At 35.7% G+C, this 21,354-nt stretch overlaps 1 protein-coding gene across 1 annotated transcript in view; it reads right to left on the reverse strand.

Annotated features, from left to right (window-relative positions):
• The window catches only part of SLCO6A1 (solute carrier organic anion transporter family member 6A1), a 106,507-nt gene that overhangs the window by 61,401 nt on the left and 23,752 nt on the right, over positions 1-21,354 (reverse strand). Inside the window, exons 5-6 of the mRNA XM_064375813.1 lie at positions 14,380-14,498; positions 12,783-12,892 (exon numbers count right to left, since the gene is read on the reverse strand). Of these exons, the coding sequence (XP_064231883.1) occupies positions 12,783-12,892; positions 14,380-14,498 (229 nt within the window). The remainder of the gene's footprint in view (positions 1-12,782; positions 12,893-14,379; positions 14,499-21,354) is intronic.

Below are 21,354 nucleotides of genomic sequence, written 5' to 3' on the forward strand. Positions count from 1 at the left end.
CATCTACTGAACTTTACAGTGCCTCTTTTATCACATAACAAGTTCCCATGTATAATATTTAGTCTGTTGCTGAATTCTCAGTTATGTTACATTGATCTATTAACCTATATCATGGAAGTGCTACACTGTTTTTACTACTGTGGTTTTTGTAGTGAGTCTTAATATGAAATAGGTCTGGTGGTCTTTGTTTTAGCTATCCATGCCCTTTTTCTGGCATACAAATTTTATAATCGGTTTGTCATTGACTAAAAAAAAAATATTTGCCACAGTATTGATTATACTTGCATTGGATTCATAGATTATTTAAGAAAAAATTCACCTTGATGAAGATTGTCATTTCAAACATTAACATGGCATATCTTTTAATCTATCCCAGTCATTTTTAATAATGTTGCATAAAATTTTAATTTTTTCATGAAGTTTTATAGCAACTGTTAAGTAAATTTCTGAATTACAGTTTTGTGATTACTTTATACTTTACTTTTACTTTATTATCTAATTTTGATCAATTAGAGAATTACAGCTTTCTTCATAGGTTTTTCTAGTTCACAAATGTTATATATTCATTTATTTTAAAATAATTATTGAGAACTGAATATTAAGCACACAACCCTAATAAGAGTTTATATTCTATGATTTTATATGAAAATATCGGTCTGCATGATTTTGGAGCATCAATAAGCAAATCACAGTTTCTCTGTATCTCATTTTTAGAAAGTATTACATTACAGTAGGCAGATTTCTGGATTTAGAGTCAAATACAACACTCATTCTTATGCTCTTATCCTCAAGCCACCGGTATGGGTGTGTGTATGTGTGTATGTGTGTGTCTGTGTGTGTGTGTGGTGTGTGTGTATATAACATATGCTTTTGTTTTTTGGAAAAAATACTCATTCTTTTTAAATTACTGGTTTGCTATCTGTAAAACAGAAACAATAATGTCTATTTTTCCAAGTGGTTATGAGATTTGAATATATGTAATGGTTTAATACTATTGGCACATAGCAAGTGTCCAGTAAAAATACACATTAATTTCTTAATTTATAAAATTAAAGGATTGCACTTGATTATGAGAATTGTTGTCTGCAAATTTTAGTGTGCCTTGAATTATCTGCATGGTATAAAACACAGATCGAAGCTCCCACTCAGATTTCTGAATCTGGAGTCTGGAGTGGTGCCTGAGAATTTGCATTTCTAATAAATTCACACATGATGCTGATGTTGCTGGTCTGGAAATCACACAGAATCACTGCACTAGATAATTTTCGTGTTTAAGCTCTTTCAGATTAAAAGGAACATACACTCTTAATTCCACTGATGCAATTTATCATAAGGTTACACATGAAAGTAAGAAAACTAATACACTTTCTCAATAGCTAAACAATTCAGCATGCATAAAGAAATGAGACATCATTCACAGTACATCTTAATTGCTTCAAAGACCCAGATATTTAAATTACTTCTGTCTCACTGTATATTCATCTAGGTCTATTTTAGCTAATGACTATTTTTTTCACACTTACTTCTCCTTCTCAATGGCCTTTGTACTTTTATTTTTGCTATGTTAATTTATCAAAGTTGTAGTGCTTGAGTTTCCCCCTCTTCCTATTATTTATGCTTTCCTCCCCAAAAGGAATTGACTAGATTCGTCACTCTTCAACAAGGTGTCCTTACTGGACATTTTTCTCAAATTAGGACATTTTCCAAGTTTAGGGGAAATCTAAAAATTGCTTCCTTGAGCTCAAGTGCTGATGCCAAAAACTGTAATAGTTTTGGCTAAAACATTTGGACTACATTATGCAGAGCATGGTAACCAATGCACAAGGAAATATTTCTGGCCACTGTATTTTGAAAGGTATTGTGAGAATAGTAAATATTAAGAATACCATAGATTCCCTTCCAATAAAATGCCCAGGTTTTCCTGCATTTTAAAAGGTCTATATCTTTCCTTAACTATAAATATGGGAGACAAAAGTGAAAGCCAGATAGATATACAAATAAATATACAAAGAGTTTTATGCAGTAAACTCAGGCTCAGTTCTGACAGATGTTGATATACAAAAGGAGAAGTCAAAATAGTGCTATTCAGTAGCAGATAGTTCTTTTCTACCATCCATATCTCACAGTACTGTGGCTATTAGGTAGCCCTTGTTAATCACAGGATTTGTCTACAACCAAGGTTTTTTCCACACAGGAAGGGATTCATTCTCTTCTAGGATTGCTTTCCAATTAGGCTAGGTACTCCTGCATGTTCTTACTTAGTAAGAGTCTGAAATAAGAGTAGGATCAGCAAATACATAAAGTATAAGGTATAAGGACTGCAGAAAAGTATTTTTAAGTTCAGGATAGTCCTCTAATAGAAGTCGGAAACAAATGATGAGGAGGAAATAAAGGCAGAGGAATGTGCAGAGAGGAAAGTGTTTGTAGAGTCTCAACCAGGGTTCATTGAAGGTGGGACATATAGTGTCCCAACTTTTTCTAGAATTTTATCTTTCAAGCACTGATTTACTCCCTACCCTGTCAAGTTTGCATGGCAGAAGACACTGATCCTGCCAGTAGAAGACATTTCCCTAGAGACAAAAAGGAGGAAAACATAAGTTAAAGAGACCAATAAACCGCTTTGCACTCTTTAAGTGTTTTACATTTTAATTTAGCTTATTTGCCCTGATCTTGATTCTTTATGTTAAATAGCCATAATTTGCCATAGAAAGTAAGTAATGGCTCTCTTCATCAAATATGTCCATCAGAATAAAATATCTCCTCTAGGAAATGCTGCTAATTGCAAATTAAAAAAATTTTTTTTTTGCTGGCTCTGTTGGCATTTCACCTCCTCTGGTTTCAGAAAAATCAGTTTATTTAGAATCATGCCTAGGAGATGATTCAGAGACTAAAACTACTATAAAATGTTCTGACTTAAATACAAGTGATAACTATAATTTTGTTTTCTTTGACTTTATCTTTCAACTTTTATTTAAACTTTGTTACATGGGTAAATTGCATGTTGTGAGGGTGTGGTTTCAGAAAATTTTTTCATCCAGATAATCAGAATAATATTCAATAGGTAGTTTTTCAATGCTCACCCACCTCTCACCCCCTACCTTCAAATATACCCCAGTGGCTATTGTTCACTTCTTTGTGTCCATGTGTACTCAATGTTTAGCTCCCAGTTATAAGTGACAATATAAGGTATTTGATTTTCTGTTTTTGCATCAATTTGCTTACGATAATGGACTCCAGCTCCCTCCATGTTACTGTGAAGACTAAAATCTCATTTTTGCATAGCAGCATAGTATTCCATGATGTATATATACTACATTTTCCTTATCCATTCCACCATTAATGAGCATCTACGTGGATTCCATGTTTTTGCTATTGGGAATAGTGCTGTTATGAACATATGCATGCATGTGTCTTTATGATAGAACAATTTATATTCCTTTGGGTTTATATCCAGATATGGGATTTTAAGATCAAATCGTAGTTCTGTTTTAACTTCTTTGAGGAATTGCCACACCGCTTTCCATAATAAACTAATTTATATTCCCACCAGCCATGCTTTAAGAGTTCCTTTTCTCTGTAACCACACCAGCAACTACTATTTTTTCACTTTTTAAAATAGCCATTATTGCTAGTGTGCAATGGTATCTCATTGTGGTTCTGATTTGATTTTCCCTAATAATGTAATATCAAGCATTTTTCATATGCCTGTTGGCCACATGTATGTTTTATTTTGAAAATTGTCTGTTTATGTCCTTTGCCCATTTTATAGTGGGGTTGTTTTGCTTCCTGATTTGAATTCTTTACAGATTGTGGATATTAGATCATTGTCATATGTATATTGCGAATATTTTATCCTATTCTGTAGGTTTTCTGTATACTCTGCTGATAGTTTCTTTGGCTGTGCAGAATGCTTTAGTTTAATTAAGTCCCACTTGTCAATTTCTGTTTTTGTCGTGATTGCTTTCAGAGTCTCCATCGTGTCTTTGCCTGGGCCAACATCCACAATGCTATTTCCTGATTTTCTTCTATGGTTTTTATACTTTAGATTTTACATTTAAATCTTTGATCTATCTTGGGTTGTATATCGTGAAAGGTAGGGGTCTAGTCTCAATTCTACCTATGGCTACTCAGTAATTTCAGCATCATTTATTGAATAGGGAGCTGTTTTCCTATTGCTTGTTTTTGTTGGCTTTTTTTTGAAGATCAGGTTCTTGTAGGTGTGCATCTTTATTTCTGTGTTCTATATTCTGTTCCATTGGTCTATGTGTTTTTATGTACCAGTACCATGCTGTTTTAAGGAGCCTTGTAGTATAGTCTGAAGTTGGGTAGTGTCATACCTCCAGCTTTGCTCTTTTTGCTTTGGCTCTTCAGGGTTTTTGTTGTTGATAACATTCCAAATGAATTCTAGAATGCTTTTTTTTTCTTTTTTACTAATCCTGTGAAAAATCTCATTGGTAGTTCATTAGGAATAGTATTAAATCTGTAAATAGCTTTGGGCCGAATGGCTATTTTTAACTATATTGAATCTTCCTATTCATGATTATGGAATATTTTTCCATTTGTTCATGTTGTCTTTGATTTCTTTCAGCAGTGTTTTGTAGTTCTCCTTGTACAGATCTTTAAACATTCTTGTTAGTTGTATTCCTGGGTATTTTAGTCTTTTTGTGGCTATTGTGAATGGGACTGCATTCTTGATTTGGCTCTCAGCTTTGATATTATTGGTGTAGAGAAATGCTACTGATTTCTGTACATTGATTTTGTAACCTGAAACTTTGCTGAAGTTGTTTTTGAAATCTAGGAGCCACTGGAAAGATACTATGGGGCTTTCTAGGTATAGTATTATATTGTCTATAAAGAAAAATAGTTTGCAAACTCCACATGTTCTCACTCATAAGTGGGTGTTGAACAATGAGAACACACAAACACAGTGAGGGGAACATCACACACTGGGGCCTGGGAGTTGGGGAGCTAGGGGAGGAATAGCAGGGGGTGGAGAAATTGGGGAGGAATAGCATTAGGAGAAACACCTAATGTAGATGATGGAGCGATGAATGCAGCAAAGCACCACCATGGCACGTGTATACCTACGTAACAAATCTGCACTATCTGCACATGTACCCCAGAACTTAAAGTATAATTTTAAGAAAAGAAAAACAGTTTAACTTCCTCTCTTCCTATTTATATGCCTGTTATTTCTTTCTCTTGTCTGATTGCTCTGGCCAGGACTTTCAATACTATGTTGAAGAGGAATGGTGAGAGAGGGCATCCTTGTCTTGATCCAGTTTTCCAGGGGGAATATTTTCAGATTTTGTTCATTCAGTACGATGTTGGTTATGGGTTTATGACTCTTACTATTTTGAGGTATGGACCTTTGTTGCCTAGTTTGCTGAAAGTTTTGTTTTCTTTTCTGTTCTGTTCTTTTTTTTTTTTTTTTTTTTTTTTTTTTGAGACAGAATCTCAATCTGTTCCCTGGGCTAGAGTGCAGTGGCATGATCTAGGCTCACTGCAACCTCCACCTCTTGAGTTCAAGCTATTCTCCTGCCTCAGCCTCCCAAGTAGCTGGGATTACAGGCACCCACCACAATACCCAGCTAATTTTTTGTATTTTTAGTAGAGATGGGGTTTCATCATATTGGCCAGGTTGGTCTCGAACTCCTGACCTCATGATTTGCCCACATCAACCTCCCAAAGTGCTTGCTTCATTATCCATCTTGACAGTCTGTGCCTTTTAAGTGGGAGCTATAATACATTTCTGTTCAAGGTTAACATTCACATGTGTGGATTTGAACCTATCATTGTGTAGTTAGCTGTTTGTTATGTAGACTGGATTGTGTATTTGCTTTATAGTGTCAATAGTCTATGTACTTGAGGGTGTTTTTGTGGTGGTCAGTAATGGTGTTTCATTTCCATGTTTAGCACCCCCTTAGGAACTTCTTATAAGGCAGGCCTAGTGGTAAGAAATTTCTTTAGCATTTGCTTATCTAAAAGGGATTTTATTTCTCTTTGGCTTAAGAAGCTTAGTTTGGTTGGATATAAAATTCTTGGTTCTAATTTCTTTTCTTTAAAAATGCTGAATATAGGCCCTCAGTCTCTTCTGGTTGTAGAGTTTCTGCTGACAGGTCTACTGTTAGCCTGATGGGGTTCTCTTTCTAGGTGACCTTTTCTGTCACTCTAGCTGCTTTAAGTATTTTTTATTTTGCATTGACCTTGGAGGATCTGATGACTATATCTCTTGGGGATTGTCATCTTGTATAATATCTCACAAGGGTACTCTGAATTCATAATTTGTATATTGACCTCTCTAGTGAGACTGGGAAAAATTTTGTGGACAATATCCTCAAATATGTTTTCCAAATTGCTTACTCTCTCTCCCTGTCTTTCAGGGATGTCAGTGAGTCACAGATTTGGTCTATTAACACAATCTCATGTTTCTTGGAGGTTTTGTTTATTTTGTAAAATTATTTTCTATTTTTGTCTGAGTTAATTCAAACTACTGATCTTCAAGATCTGAGATTCTTCCCTTGACGGTTAATACTCCTAATTATGTTATGAAATTCTCGTAGTGAGTTTTTCAGCTATATCAGCTAGATTTGATTCTTTCTTAAAATGGCTACTTCATCTTTCATCTCTTCCATAATTTTACTGGATTCCTTATACTCTTTGGGATACGTTTCAGCTTCTGAATATCTAAGATCTTCATTTCCATCCAGATTCTGAATTCTGTCATTTCAGCCTTTTCATTCTGGTGAATAAGCATTGCTGGGGAGCTACTGAGGTTGTTTGGAAGTAAAAAGACATTCTGGCTTTTACAGTTACCAGACATTTTGTGCTGGTTCTTACTTATGTGTGTGAGCTGATGTTCCTTTAACCATGGTATAATTTGACTAGAGTCAGTTGATTTCATTTCTGGATGTTTTCAGAGAGCCGAGGCTTTGTGCAGCATCTTTATTTGTGACAGAACTTCTGTGCTTGGTTTCATAGCGAGATACATTAGCCAACTATTTTTGGTGTTGAAGTTTGGGCTGCAATCCAGTAAATGGCACTTAAGCATCATGGCCAGTAGGTGGGCTCTCGCTCAGCCATGCAGCTCCTCTGTATTTCCTTGCATTTGCAGCCATGCTCCCTCTCAGTGACCTGAGAGTGTGAGCTCCTTTCCCACTAGTGTTGGCTGCAGATCTCAGCTTGGCATTTCCAGGCTGTGCACCATAGTCCCAGGGCAAGCTCATGATTTTTCTTCCCTACCTGGCTTGGGGGTGCTAGGGGCAAGGACTTTGGCAGTGGCAATGGCAGAGGGCCTTTCACTTATCTCTTGGGGCTCCACTCCAGAGAAACACAGAGCAGCTGCCAATTGGTATGATTAGCCAGGGTGAAGCAGCTGTGTTGCTGGTCCAATCCAAGGTACCCTGCCTGGTAGTGAGCAGGGGGCACACAGGCAAGAAAGACTTGCCTGTTCCTCCACAGGGTGGCCACGGCATGCTGGAGGTGTGAGTAAAGCCCTCAGACCCTTTGTCTCTTCCTAGCCCAAGAGTAGTAACTGTGGTACTGCTGTAGCAGCAAGGGCAGAGGGGCTGAGGTGTCTCTGATTTTCCTCCCCAGAGAAGTGCAGAGCCATCATCAACTGAAGGCTTCAGGTTGGGGCACGGTGACTGTCCTGGTGACCCAGGTAGAGAGGCCCTGCCCAATGAGGAGTCACAAGGGCAGGATTCCATGTGGAGAACAGTGTGGTGGCTTTTATGTAAGGAAGCTGCACTGTGCAGGAGGCCCGCAATAGTCTTTAAGCTCATTGCTCCCTATCGAGCCTGACAGTAGTAGAGTGGCAAAAATGGCAGGCTGTCTGTTACCTCCGGGAGTCACATTCCAGGGATATACAGAGCTGCTACCAGCCTGAGAGCTCAGGCAGGGATGGGCTGGCTGTACTAGCATCCCACCTCAGCGGGCTTTGTCCGGTGAGGTATAGTGGAGGCAAGGCCCTCAGTCCATCTGCTCAACAGCACTGTGGATATGGCCCCCATCCTGGGGGCATGTGAGAGAGCCTGGCCTCCTTTGTTGGCAGAAACACGGCTGCTGGCGTAGGGTGTTCAAGAGTCCAATACCCCTGGGATTTGGCATGTACCTGAACAGCAGCTCTGCTCAGGCTCCGTGCAGCTCTTCATGTCAGTCTAGAGGCCCTGGATGGAGCAGGTTGGGGAATCTCCTGTGCCCAGGGTTGCAAAGAATTGTGACAAAAATGTGAGACCTTGGGGGGCTCTCACTTACTTGCTGTTTCCCCTCAACGGGGAGCCTACTATGGCTCTACGCCAATCCCAGGTGGGCGGCTGTCCTGTCTCACTCTTCCCTCTTTTCCATGGGCCGTGCTGCTTCCTTGATGAATCCCAACGCGTCCTCCTGGACAAGTCAGTTGATAAGGTAGGTGTTTACTCGCCACTCAATCTCCTCTCCACGAGAGCAGCACACACTAGCTGCTTCTTGTCAGACAACTTGGAACTCTCTAATACAGTTTTGAAAATCATGTTATTTAAATAAGATTTACATTGATTCTTCTAGAATAGCAATTTACTTGCTTTCAAAGGAAATTCATTATTTTAACTACCAATGGGAAGATGACTAAATAATTTGGACACCAGCTTCCTTTATTTTTTTGTCAACAATTAACAGTCACATGGCAATAATACCTCATATTCATTTTGTTTTTCACAGTTCACAAGATTTTTTATATCATAATATTCATTGACACTTCCTTGTTCATCTGAGTCCTAGTATGCAAATATGTAGCTCCTCTGATAAGGCAGAAAACTTACAGGTGAGATGAAGAAAAATGATAAAAGGGTTGAGCTCTCTATTCCATACATTTAGAGGGAGCTTTTTCTCTGTAAAATCTTATTCCTTACCAAATTCATCCCAGATTTTTTTGCTTTTTTCTTTTCCATGTTCTTCCCTAACCTCCAAATTTTATGTTTTTATTCTTTTCTAAATGTTTCTGTTTTATTCTTACATCTATAGAGAGATAGTTTTTGTTTTTATCCTCTGTTCTACTTTCTGATCTTAAAGTCTAATTCCAACTACTTTTATATTTATAACTTGTAACCTTGTGGATACTATAACTTCATTAAAATGTTGAATGTTTTGTCTTTGTTTTAGCCTTTTAAATTTTATTTTACTTGCATGTATTTTATTTACTTTAAAACTATTAAAATTACTGATATTTTCATAAACTCTTTCCTTTTTTAAAAAAGTTTCAAAAAAATATAACAATCAGCGAAACATGGTAATCCATTCTAAAAATAGCTACTTCTCTGTCTCACTTTAATAAAAATTCATTACAAGAAAAGACTATTTTTTAAGATCTGTGCCTAGACACTCAGGAGAAGTATATTTAAACAAGTTCCTAGTCAATAAGTCTTATAATGATGGTGATATATGATTTCTTTGTTGAAATGATTTTCTAGTAGTCCTTGTATCAGAAGTTTCTAAAAGGCCATTGGATTTCAAGAAAATGATCCAAAACAAGTGTCATATGAGGAGCGGTAGAACCATAGAATTAATAAAGACAATTGGCCTTTAGCAAATTAAGCTTCTCTTACTACACTTTTTTAGTTTTCTTATTTTCTAGTCAACTTTCCACTCTTTTTTCAAGGTAAAAGAAAACTTTGGTTACATAGTTTCCCCTAATTTTTTGTACAATTCTTTCCCTAATCTAAAATCAGAGCTATCTCACATAAGCCAAGTTCAAGACCATCCTGGGCAACAATAGTGAGATTTGTCTACATAATATTTAAAAATTAGCTGGGTATGGTGATTTGCACCTACAGTCCCAGCTACTCAGGAGGCTGAGGAAGACTGAGGCTGCAGTGAGCCATGATCATGCTGCTGCATTCCAGCCTGGGTGACAGAGTAAGACCCTGTCTCAAAAAAAAAAAGAAAAAGAAAAAAACAAACATTTTTAAAATTCTTTTGAACATTTATAATAGTTTACATGAAGTTTTTGTTTACTATATCCAACATCTGAGCCACCTCAGAGACAGTTTGTACTGACTTTTTCATTGTATGGGTCACATTTTCTTCTTTCTTTGCATTTTTCCTGAGGTTTTATTGAAAACTGGACACTTTAAATAATACGTTGTAGGTTTTCTGGATTCTGATTTCCCCACCCTCAGGAGTTGTGTTGTTGCTGTTTTCTGTCTTTTGCTTACTGCTTTTCAGGACTAATTAAATAAATTAGTGTGCAGCCATTGAAGTCTATGCTCTACTTTCAATTATTTTCTTCATTTTTAAGCCTGGCTTCCCAGGAGTCACCCTAGGGTCAGTACACCTTGATGTCTACCCAATAATTGGGCTGGGGTGTTACTTAAGTATCTTGGGTCAGTAGGGCTTCCACTTTTTGCTGAGGGTACCTGTACATGGATTTGGATCACATATTCAAACTTCATGCAGTTTACAATCTGCTTTGACTTCCACTTTCTGTTTATGTAGGGACTTGTGGTCAGCCAAGAACCAGCAGATAACTGGGGCCATCTCTGACTTCTCCTGAGCATGTGAACAGATACCCAAGAATGTATTAGAGCTTTCAAAGCCCAGTATCACTGGTCATATATATCTTTTATATTTTCAGCTGGTTTACTGTTTACCCTAACCAGTATTGCTGCCTTTGGTAGCTGTGATGTTGGCCTTTTCCAAAGATTTGCCACCAATATTGTAATTGCTGTCCCAGGACTTTTCTATGGAGCTCCAAATTAGAGCAATCACCTCAAGTGGCAGGAAGACAATTGTCCTTTAGCAAATTAAATTTCTCATACTACTGTTTTTTAGTTTTCTTATTTTCTAGATCAAAGAAAATAGTCTTCTCTGTTACCAAGACTTAGAGGACAGGAAGGGAAGAAAAGACCGTGGATACAGTCCCAAATTTAAATGTCACAGAGTCTACTCTTCTAACCAATGTTCAATAACTCTTGAATAAATGCTTTCAATTTATTGTACGCCTTTGCTTAATTTCTAGACTTTCAAAATAGTTGTTGACAATTCTGCCAGTTTACCACCACCTCTTGGAGGTAAGGATTTTCCATGTTTCTTGCTCTGCAATTCTAAAAGTTCCACCTTCTGATAAACTTTAAGAAGAAATAAGATATCTTCTAGGTATCTACACAAATAGATGTTAGTCAGAAGTCTAAGGTTGTTGCTAGGCATTATATTATTTTATATCCTGTCTAGCAATAATAATAAAATGCTCCATTTCCAAGAGACAAGTATTGGAATTGGCCTTTTTTTTTTCCTTTTCTGGCATTAAACTTAAAAAAAAAACCTTTAAAACATTCATGTTTAAATTTTCTGAAGTGTTTTTAATAATTGTGTGTTAATTTTTATCAATACGAAAGAGATTATAACTAACCGGCTTCTGCATTGTTACAATATATGTACATGTAATCTTTTGATTAAAAAAAATAAAAATCTGAATTAAATGTAACCAATTGGGATGATTGGTTTATGATCTGATTGAAAGATAAACACAGAATAGAAACAAGTAAATATATTTCAGATTTTATACAACATATACATTTGTTTTAGGATTAAACCAGTATAACAAAAGTGTGCGTGTGTGTGTGTGTGTGTATAAAAAATTATACTATAACAAAGATCTATCAAAATATTAAGTCGAGACCATCCTGGTCAACATGGTGAAACCCCGTCTCTACTAATACAAAAAATTAGCTGGGCACGGTGGCGCGTGCCTGTAATCCCAGCTACTCAGGAGGCTGAGGCAGGAGAATTGCCTGAACCCAGGAGGCGGAGATTGCGGTGAGCCGAGATCGCGCCATTGCGCTCCAGCCTGGGTATCAAGAGTGAAACTCCGTCTCAAAAAAAAAAAAAAAAAAAAAAAAAAAAAAAAAAAAAAAAAAATATTAAGGAGGGAGAAACTCATTTTTCCTGGGAATATAAGGTAAGATTTGACAAATAGTATTTTTTATAATAGAGAAGAGAGAGAACGACATTTTAAATAGAGGGATTAGCATTCTACTAAATTACAGGACTATAAAAATTACCTAATGTGTCAGGAAAGACCAAGTGGCTGGAATGTGGGGGAGAGAGGAATAAAATTTTAAGGAAATGGGATAGGAAAATGTAATCAATGCTACTGTGAAGGATCTTGAAAGTCCTATTAAAAAGTATGAAATTCATCTACCAAGTAATCTGAGAAATGACTTGATACAATCTATATATGAGAAATACAATTCTGCAAACAACAGAAAAGATGAAGTTATGAATACAGAAGAGAAAACAAATGGAAAGTCAAATCATTATTTAAAAGTTGGTGTTTTTAAACTCCACAATATCTGTATTATAGACCTTGTTTCAGTTAGAAACACAAAGATTTTCTTCATTTAATATTGAAATCTTTTCCACAAAATATTATGTTTGTGGGACTAGTTTTCAACTTCTAGAGTTCTCTTCTGAGTCACTTAAACATAATAAAAAGATAATGTTGATCCATACATGTCATCCCATTAAATGCTTGATTTATTTCTGCAGAGAAAAAGTAAACATAAAATAATATAAAACTAACAGAAATAGAAGGGAAGTACCTGATGCCAATCTCTGACACCAGTCAAGTTATTAGCAAGGTCAGTCCTGTTTTTTATTATCTGTAAAGTGAATAAGTTAGTTCAAAGACCTCAAAAGTTTCACCCAGATTTAGATTAAACCCTTTACGGGTATTTCTGTAACTTCACTATTAGAAAATTACACAGGTCAACTTAGTTGGTTTGTTCAAGTAAAATATTTTACTTTACCCAAAGACCGGCAAATAAATCCTTGATACTAATTCCAAGTTCCAGATCTTTATGTTTTCTGTCAAACAAATGAAGCAGTTTACGTTTCCCAGCTTTTATCTGTGTTGAACCTATATATTAACAAGTAAAAATACCTTATGACATATTCAAGTAACTAAAACCCATACATAAAACATACCTATATACCCTAATAAATTCAGTTAATCTTGAAATGACAAATGAGTTATTTTTGAACAAGCTAAAGTCAATCTCATTAATTAAAAGACACAGTCTTCTAAAACAGTATTTTCCTGAAGAACATTCTGTGATAATGAAAACTTTCCATATGTGCACAGTCCATTACTGTAGCCACTGGCTACATATGGCTATTACATACTTAAAGTGCAGCTCCTATGACTGAGTAAATAAAATTTTAATTTATTTTAAAATTTAAATAGCCACACTTGGCAAATGGCTACCAATTTGCTCTAAAATATAAGGGAATAATCTTTGATACTATTAAAACTATTTTGTGCCAATGAAGAGTACTATAATCAGAAGAGTATTTGATTTATTTGACTTTACATGTACTTTTCAGTGTTTTCAAGAAAATTTTAACAGTTATTATTGGATCTTACAACAATTCTGAGGTAGTCCATACAGTAAATGCTGCATAAGTAGATTTAAATATACTTCGGTTTACAAGACAATTTATGAACTCTAAATATAAAGCATTTTTAAAGGAAATAATGAGAACCAAAAATATGCACTAATTCTAATGAAATTCTGGGCCAGTTGTAGTAGCTTAGACTTGTAATCTCAACACGTTGTGAGGTTAAGGTGGAAGGATAGCTTGAGGCCAGGAGTTCAAGACTAGCCTGGGCAACATAGCAAGACTCCATCTCTTAAAAAAAAGAAAAAATTTTTAAAACTTGCTGAGCATGGTAGCACGCACCTGTAGTCCAAGTTATTCTGGAGGCCGAGGCAGGAGGATGACTTGAACCCAGAAGTTTGAGGCTGCAGTGATCTGTGATCATACCACTGCATTCAGCCTGAGTGACAAAGAAATAAGCTGGGTGTAGTGGCTCACACCTGTAATCTTGGCACTTTGGGAGGCCGAGGTGGGTGGATCACGAGGTCAAGAGATCGAGACCATCCTGGTCAACATGGTGAAACCCCGTCTCTACTAAAAATACAAAAATTAGCCGGGCATGGTGGCGCATGCCTGTAGTCCCAGCTACTCGGGAGGCTGAGGCAGGAGAATCGCTTGAACCCAGGAGGCGGAGGTTGCGGTGAGCTGAGATCATGCCACTGCACTCCAGCCTGGGTAACAAGAGTGAAACTCCGTCTCAAAAAATAAATATAAACGATAAAAATCAAAATAAAAAAAACTAAAGAAATAGAAATTCTGGCACATAAATCAAATAATATTTGGCTGTAATGCTGCTTTATTTGCTTAAATAACACTAGCACTTGACACTCTATCTCTATGACAAATGACTACAGCAAGAGGCATACTCATTTTTTAAAAAATGTAGTATAGTTATTCTCTGAGAAGAAGAACCATGGAGGAAGAAACTACTATCCTCTAATTTAGTAAATGACATTTTATATTCACCTGGCATAATGTTTGGAAAGCATGACAATGGTATTAATATACACCATGCAACAAGAGCGGTATAAAGAAAACTAATCCACCAAGTCCATATCCATTCTGGACCATCATTGTTTGTAGTGCTTTAATAGAGAAAATGAAAAAAAAATCAACTTTAGGTATTTTATTACAACAAAAACATAATCAGAGTGGAGAACGTGAGAGTGAGAGAGGGAGGGCTGGAGAGTGAGACAGAAATGAAACTTTTTGTTAATTTGTCACTATTGTTTGTTCTGTTGAAAGGGAGTAATTGTGAGTCCCCAATTATATGCTTCTGTTTTGTCTTATAGGATTCTAATTTTTCCGCTTTTCCTTCTTTTCCTTGGTATCACTTGGTACGCACAAAAGTACTCACTCAAATACTCACAAAAGGTACTTGTTTGTTCCTATTAAACTTTTCTTTCTTCACCAGAAGCTATATATTTGGAACACTATCTTTTTAAATCTTATCTCTCCTTTAAAATCATTCTCAAAAATCAAGCACTTAGACCTTTATGGCAAGCCTGGCCCTTTATGTTGCACAACTGAAACTTTTTATGGCATTTAACCCTTTCAATTATAAATACATTGAAATCCCTTTCTTCTAGTCCCTTCTCTGAACTCTCAGATTTAGTGTGAATGTATCCTTCTAGTTATTATTCCAAATTCACCCATAGGACCCTTTGTTAACCTCTCTGTCTTCTGTCTTCTCTGCAATTTTTCTTCATCTGCCTTTGCTCACCATAAAGCCTTGCAGTGGGGAAGGTGATATGGGAAAGTAAAGGATCCTATGCTAGGATTTGTTATTATTCTCTTTTTAGTCATAATTATTTTGCAGTTTAAGCATACTTTGTCTTCAGTTAATACTGAAGCCATGGATTTGTGAGAATTTTCACAATTGTAAAGCTATTCTGTCATTTAGGGAGGATATTAGGGGAAGTTGATTAATACATAGACACCATTGTCTTCCACTCTACACACATTTAAGACCCCCTCCAAACATCCATTGTGGGAAAATGCCTACATCAACAGGAAACATAGTTTTGGAAGTGCTGGGTTTTCATGAGTGTTTCTATTGCCAGCCAAGACCTGGTGAGTAACTTGCTTATAGGCCTTGTTTTTTATAGAATGTACACAGTCTTATTCACTGATGGGACAACTCATTACCCACTGCAAGCATTATTAAGGAATAGAAGTTCCACTTTTCCTAGGGTTGCAGTCTTGATTTCCATTACCCACTTGTCATACATATCTGCATATGCCACACTCAGGGAGTTTCAATTCCAGATTGTCACTAGGGCTGCATGTTTCCTCACTCATTATTATATTCAGTAGTTTTTTTTTCACTTTTGAACCCAGCTATGCATTCTAACTATATACATTATATTACATGTGATCATTACACATGTATATATAATTGTGTACCCAGAAGAGCTAGGGAAATCAACTAAAAAAAACCTATCGATTAGGGAAAACAATATAAAGGTTACATACAAAATATGGAGATTCCACACACAATATTTTAAAAAGTATGAAATGCCTAAGAATAGGTTTAATGAAATATGTTCAGTAAAGGAAATTATAAATCTTTATTGAAAGGTATAAAAGAAGAACAGAAAAAATAGAGTAGCATACCATATGTATGAAAAGATAACAGTCCTAATGTGGTCCATAAATTCAAGTAATTTAAATCAAAATGCTTTGATTAAAACCTGAGATTATAGAATTTAGATGGAAGAGTCATTTTGCAAACAGAGCCCCAATGTTGGATGAAAAACAATAATAAATGGGTACTTCTCCAACTAAATAGCAAACTATACAATAAAGTTTAAATAACTAAAACATTGTAATATTGGCATGGGAATAGAAATGTATATCAAGAAACAGATTACATGAAACAAGAAGAAAATCTATGGATACAGGTAAATTTAATTTATGATGAAGATGGTATTTAATATCAATAAAAAGCACATAATGATACATAAATGTCATCAGTGCAATTAGATATCCTTTTGAAGAAAAAAAGAAGCTTGGCCCATGTGTCTTATATGCAAAAATTAACTGAAATTGAATGTTGAATATAAACATACAAACACATTTACAAAAGTACTGAAGAAAGTATGGTCAAATATTTTGATAATGTTATAGAGCATAAGAACTTCTTTTCCTAGCCAGAGTGATGAAACAAGAAATAAAGGGCATCCAAATCAGTAAACAGGAAGTCATACTGTTACTGTTCACTGATAATATGATTATATACCTAGAAACTGTAAAGACCCATCCAAAAACCTATGAGAATTGATGAATGAATTCAGTAAAGTTTCAGGATAATATATCAATGTACACAAATCAGTAGCACTTCTATACGCTAACACTGACCAACCTGAGAAACAAATCAAGAACTCAATCTCTTTTACAACAGCTGCAAAAAGTAAAATAAAATACTTAGGAACATACCTAACTAAGGAGATGAAAGACCTCTACAAGGAAAACTACAAAACACTGCTGAAAGAAATCATAGATGACACAAACGGAAGCACATTCCATGCTCATGGATGGGTAGAATCAATGTTGTGAAAATGATCATACCAAAAGCAATCTATAGATTCAATGCAATTTCCATCAAAGTGCCAATGTAATTAGTCACAGAACTAGAAAAAACATTCCTAAAATTCATATGGAACCAAAAAAGAGCCTATATAGCCAAAGCAAGACTAAGCAAAAATAACAAATCTAGAGGCATCACATTACCTGATTTCAAACTATACTACAAGGCTATAGTCAGCAAAACATCATGCTACTGATACAAAAATAGATACATAGACCAGTGGGACAGAATACAGGACTCATAAATAAAGCCAAATATTTGCAACCAACTGATCTTTGACAAAGCAAATGAAAACATTAATTGGGGAAAAGACACCCTATTCAACAAATGGTGCTGGGATAATTGGCAAGCAACATGTAGAAGAATGAAACTGGATCCTCATTTCTCACCTTATACAAAAATCAACTCAAGATGGATCAAAGACTTAAATTTAAGACCTGATGTTATAAAAATTCTAGAAGGTAACATTATAAAAACTTTTCTAGATGTTAGCTTAGGCAAAGAGTTCATGAATAAGAATCCCAAAGCAAATCTCAAAAGCAAAATAAAGTAGATGAAATCTAATTAAACAAAATGCTTCTGCACAGCAAAATAAATAATTAGCAAACAAACAACCCGCAGAGTGGGAAAAAATATTTGCAAACCATGCACATGACAAAGGACTATATCTAGAATCAACTAGGAGCTCAAACAAATCAGCAAGCAAAAAAATCCCATCAAAAAGTGGGCAAAGACATCAATAGACCATTCTCAAAAGAAGATATACAAATGGCCAAGAAACATATGAAAAATGCTTAGTATCACTAATTATTAGGCAAATGCAAATTAAAACCACAATGAGATACCACCTTATTCCTGCAAGAATGGCCATAATTAAAAAATAAAAATTAGTAGATGTTGGTGTGGATATGGTGAGAAGGGAACACTTTTACACTGCTGGTGGAAATGTAAATGAGTATGACCACTATTGAAAACAGTATAGAGATTCCTTAAAGAACTAAAAGTAGAACTACCATTTGATCCCACAATCCCACTACTGGGTATCTACCCAGAGAAAAATAAGTCTTTATATGAAAAAGATACCTGCACATGCATGTTTATAGCAGCACAACTTGCAGTTGCAAAAATATGGAACCAGCCTAAATGTCCATCAACCAATGAGTAGATAAAAAAAAATATGGTATATATATACCATGGAATAGTAATCCCCTGTAAAAAGGAACAAAATAATGGCATTTGCAGCAACCTGGATGGAACCGTAGATTATTATTCTAATGAAGTAACTTAGGAATGGAAAACCAAACATCATATGTTCTCAATCCTAAGTGGCAGCTAAGCTATGAGGATGCAAAGGCATAAGAAAAGTGTACTGGACTTTGGGGACTAGCAGAAAAGGGTAGGGTGGGGGTCAGGGACAAAAGACTACACACTGGGTAGAGTGTACACTTCTTAGGTGATGGATGCACCAAAATCTCAGAAATTACCACTAAATAACTTCTTCACATAATAAAAAAAAACCCACCTGTTCCTCAAAAACTATTGAAATTAAAAAAAAAGAACATCTTAAGCAAGAAAGAACATTAAAAGTTTATGAAAAGAAGAATATTGACATATTTGATTATATAAAAACTATTAAAATTTGTATAATAAAAGATACCATATGCAAAGTTTAAGGACAGATTCAGAGAAATTGTTTGTCATAGATCTAGCAAATAATTAACATCCGTAATAAGTGAAGAACTTTTATAAATCTATAAGAAATAATGAACCAATATAAAAATAAGAAAGGAAATAAGCAGCATTCAAACTTAAAAAATACAGAAAGCTAATATACATACTGAGTCCTAACAATACATTCTCTTTGAGTAATTTAATAAAAGGAACTATAAAGTGTAAAGAAATCTGTATAGGAAAAGATGGTATTCTGGGTCTTGCAACAGAAGAGAGCCATTACCACCTGAAAAGATGCCTGAAGAGGCAAGAGGAAACAGAAGTTAAGTGAACTATACAGGTGGTTGTATCTGAGAGTCATAAGACAAATGTAGCCTTTATTAAAGAGACACCACCAAACCATTGAGATCATCAGGAAAGGAGAGGAAAGAATAAATATCCAGATTTAAGTTTCCTCATGCTCTCAGATCTCTTGCCAGTGCTCTTCACAAGCCAAACCTAAAATTAAGCTAGATGATAAAGGAGCCCATTAATATTGTCTATAGTAGGTCAACCTCCTTAGGTACAGAGCAGAGTGGAGAAAAGTAGAGAGTGGAACAATCACAGCAAACTGATGCTATCCAACACAATCTATCACTTTTGTACCTCAAAATCTATTACTGTTCTTTGCTGGAAAAAAAAAATCTTGGGTGAGTAAAGTTCTTGAGATAGATACACCAAATCCTGTTAGCCACTATACAATAATGGGATTATAACAATTCGAAAATACTTACAACTGAAAACTAAAACTTTGTTGTAGAAGATGTTGTTAGTGTCCCATTTGTATTACCTCAGCTAGGCATTCATCACTCCCATGTATAGCAAATGAATAACTTTGAATAGCAGGAACTCTATGCTTGGCCCAGGTCTCAAAGAGCAGATCAGAAATACCTAGGGGTTAATATTAACCCCAGGGGCATCATTTGACCAACAATTTCCAGGAGTTAGTAGATATATATCCAATCTCCTTTAAATGGCTGCTGGGATAACTCGTATCTTACACTGTCCGCCAGAGTCTCCAGTAGGATTGAGTACTAATTGCTTCAAGCAGTAAACTGCTCCATATAACGAACACTTTATTGTCTTCTTTACCTTCCCTTGCTTATTTCCCCACTACCCTATCATGCTTCCTAGTATCATCTCTCAAATTAATAGTGTGTACTCATGTATTTATCTCAAATTCTTTGTCCCAAGTATCTTGAGACAAAGGTATTACATCTAAAATAGTTACCACTACCAGGGCTCATCATATAACCTAGAAGAATAAAAATTAGAAGGAAATTAACACAAACCCTAGTTGCCACTGTTCCTGCATCATCATTAGTGACAAGGTCTAAGTTTACCATCACATCTGCCTTCTTTTACCACCTATTGTATGAATGCCTTACCCTCAGCTAGCACCTTGGTTGGAAGGGATACTTCACCTGGTGAGGTGACCCAACTATTATCCTATTCCTATAGGATCTGAACCTTAGTGATATTTTCTTTAATAAGTTGAGGCAGTTATTTAAAGAGAATTACTGGGCAATGTGAATACTAAGAATCAGGTAAATCCCCTGGATTTCAAACAAAGTTATGACTGTCTCTGTGATATAGCAGAAACCCATTCCTCCCCAACTGGTAACTCAAAATATTCACATTAGTATTGTGATTCTCTTTTTTTAACTTTTATTTTAAGTTCATGGCTACATCTGCAGGATGTGGAGGTTTGTTAAATAAGTAAATGTGTGTCAAAGGGGTTTGTTTTACAGATTATCTCATAAAGCAGGTATTAAGCCTAGTATCAATTGGATACTTTTTTCTCATCCTCTTCCTCCTCCCACCCTCTGCCCTTCAGTAGGCTCCAGTGTCTGTTGTTCCCCTCTATGTATGTTCATCATTTAGCTCCCACTTATAAGTGAGAACATATGGTATTTGGTTTTCTATTTCTACATTAGTTTACTAAGGATGATGGCTTCCAGCTCCATTCATATCCCTGCAAAGGACACTATCTCATTCATTTTTATGGCTGTATAGTATTCCATGGTGTATATGTACCACACTTTCTTTGTCCAGGCTATCATTGATAAGAATTTAGGTTAATTCTATGTCTTTGCTGTTGTGAATAGTGCTGCAATGAACATACATATGCATGTGTCTTTTAAATAGAATGATGTCTATCTTTGGGTATATTCCCAGTAATAGGATTCCTAGGTTGAATGGTATTTCAGTCCCTAGGTCTTTGAGAAATTACCACATTATCTTCCACAATGGGTGAACTAATTTACACTCTCACCAACAGTGTAAAAGAGTTCCTTTTTCATTACAACCTCACCAGCATGTGTTATATTTTGACTTCTTAATAGTCATTGTGACTGATGTGAGATAGGACTTCATTGCGGTTTAGATTTGCATTTCTCTAATTATTAGTAATAATGAGCTTTTTTACATATGTTTGTAGACCACATCTATGTCTTCTTTTGAGAAGTGTCTGTTCCTGTCCTTTGCCCACTTTTTAAGGGGTTGTTTGTTTTTTTCTTGTAAATTTATATTCCTTACAGATGCTGGATATTACACCTTGGTCAGATGCATAGTTTGCCAAAATTTTCTCCTATTCTGTAGGGTGTCTGTTTACTCTGTTAATAGTTTCCTTGGCTGTGCAG

Source organism: Aotus nancymaae, unplaced genomic scaffold (assembly GCF_030222135.1).
Source record: "Aotus nancymaae isolate 86718 unplaced genomic scaffold, 86718_ANA_hifiasm-v0.15.2.pri h1tg000014l, whole genome shotgun sequence".
NCBI classification, from domain to species: Eukaryota; Metazoa; Chordata; class Mammalia; order Primates; family Aotidae; genus Aotus; species Aotus nancymaae.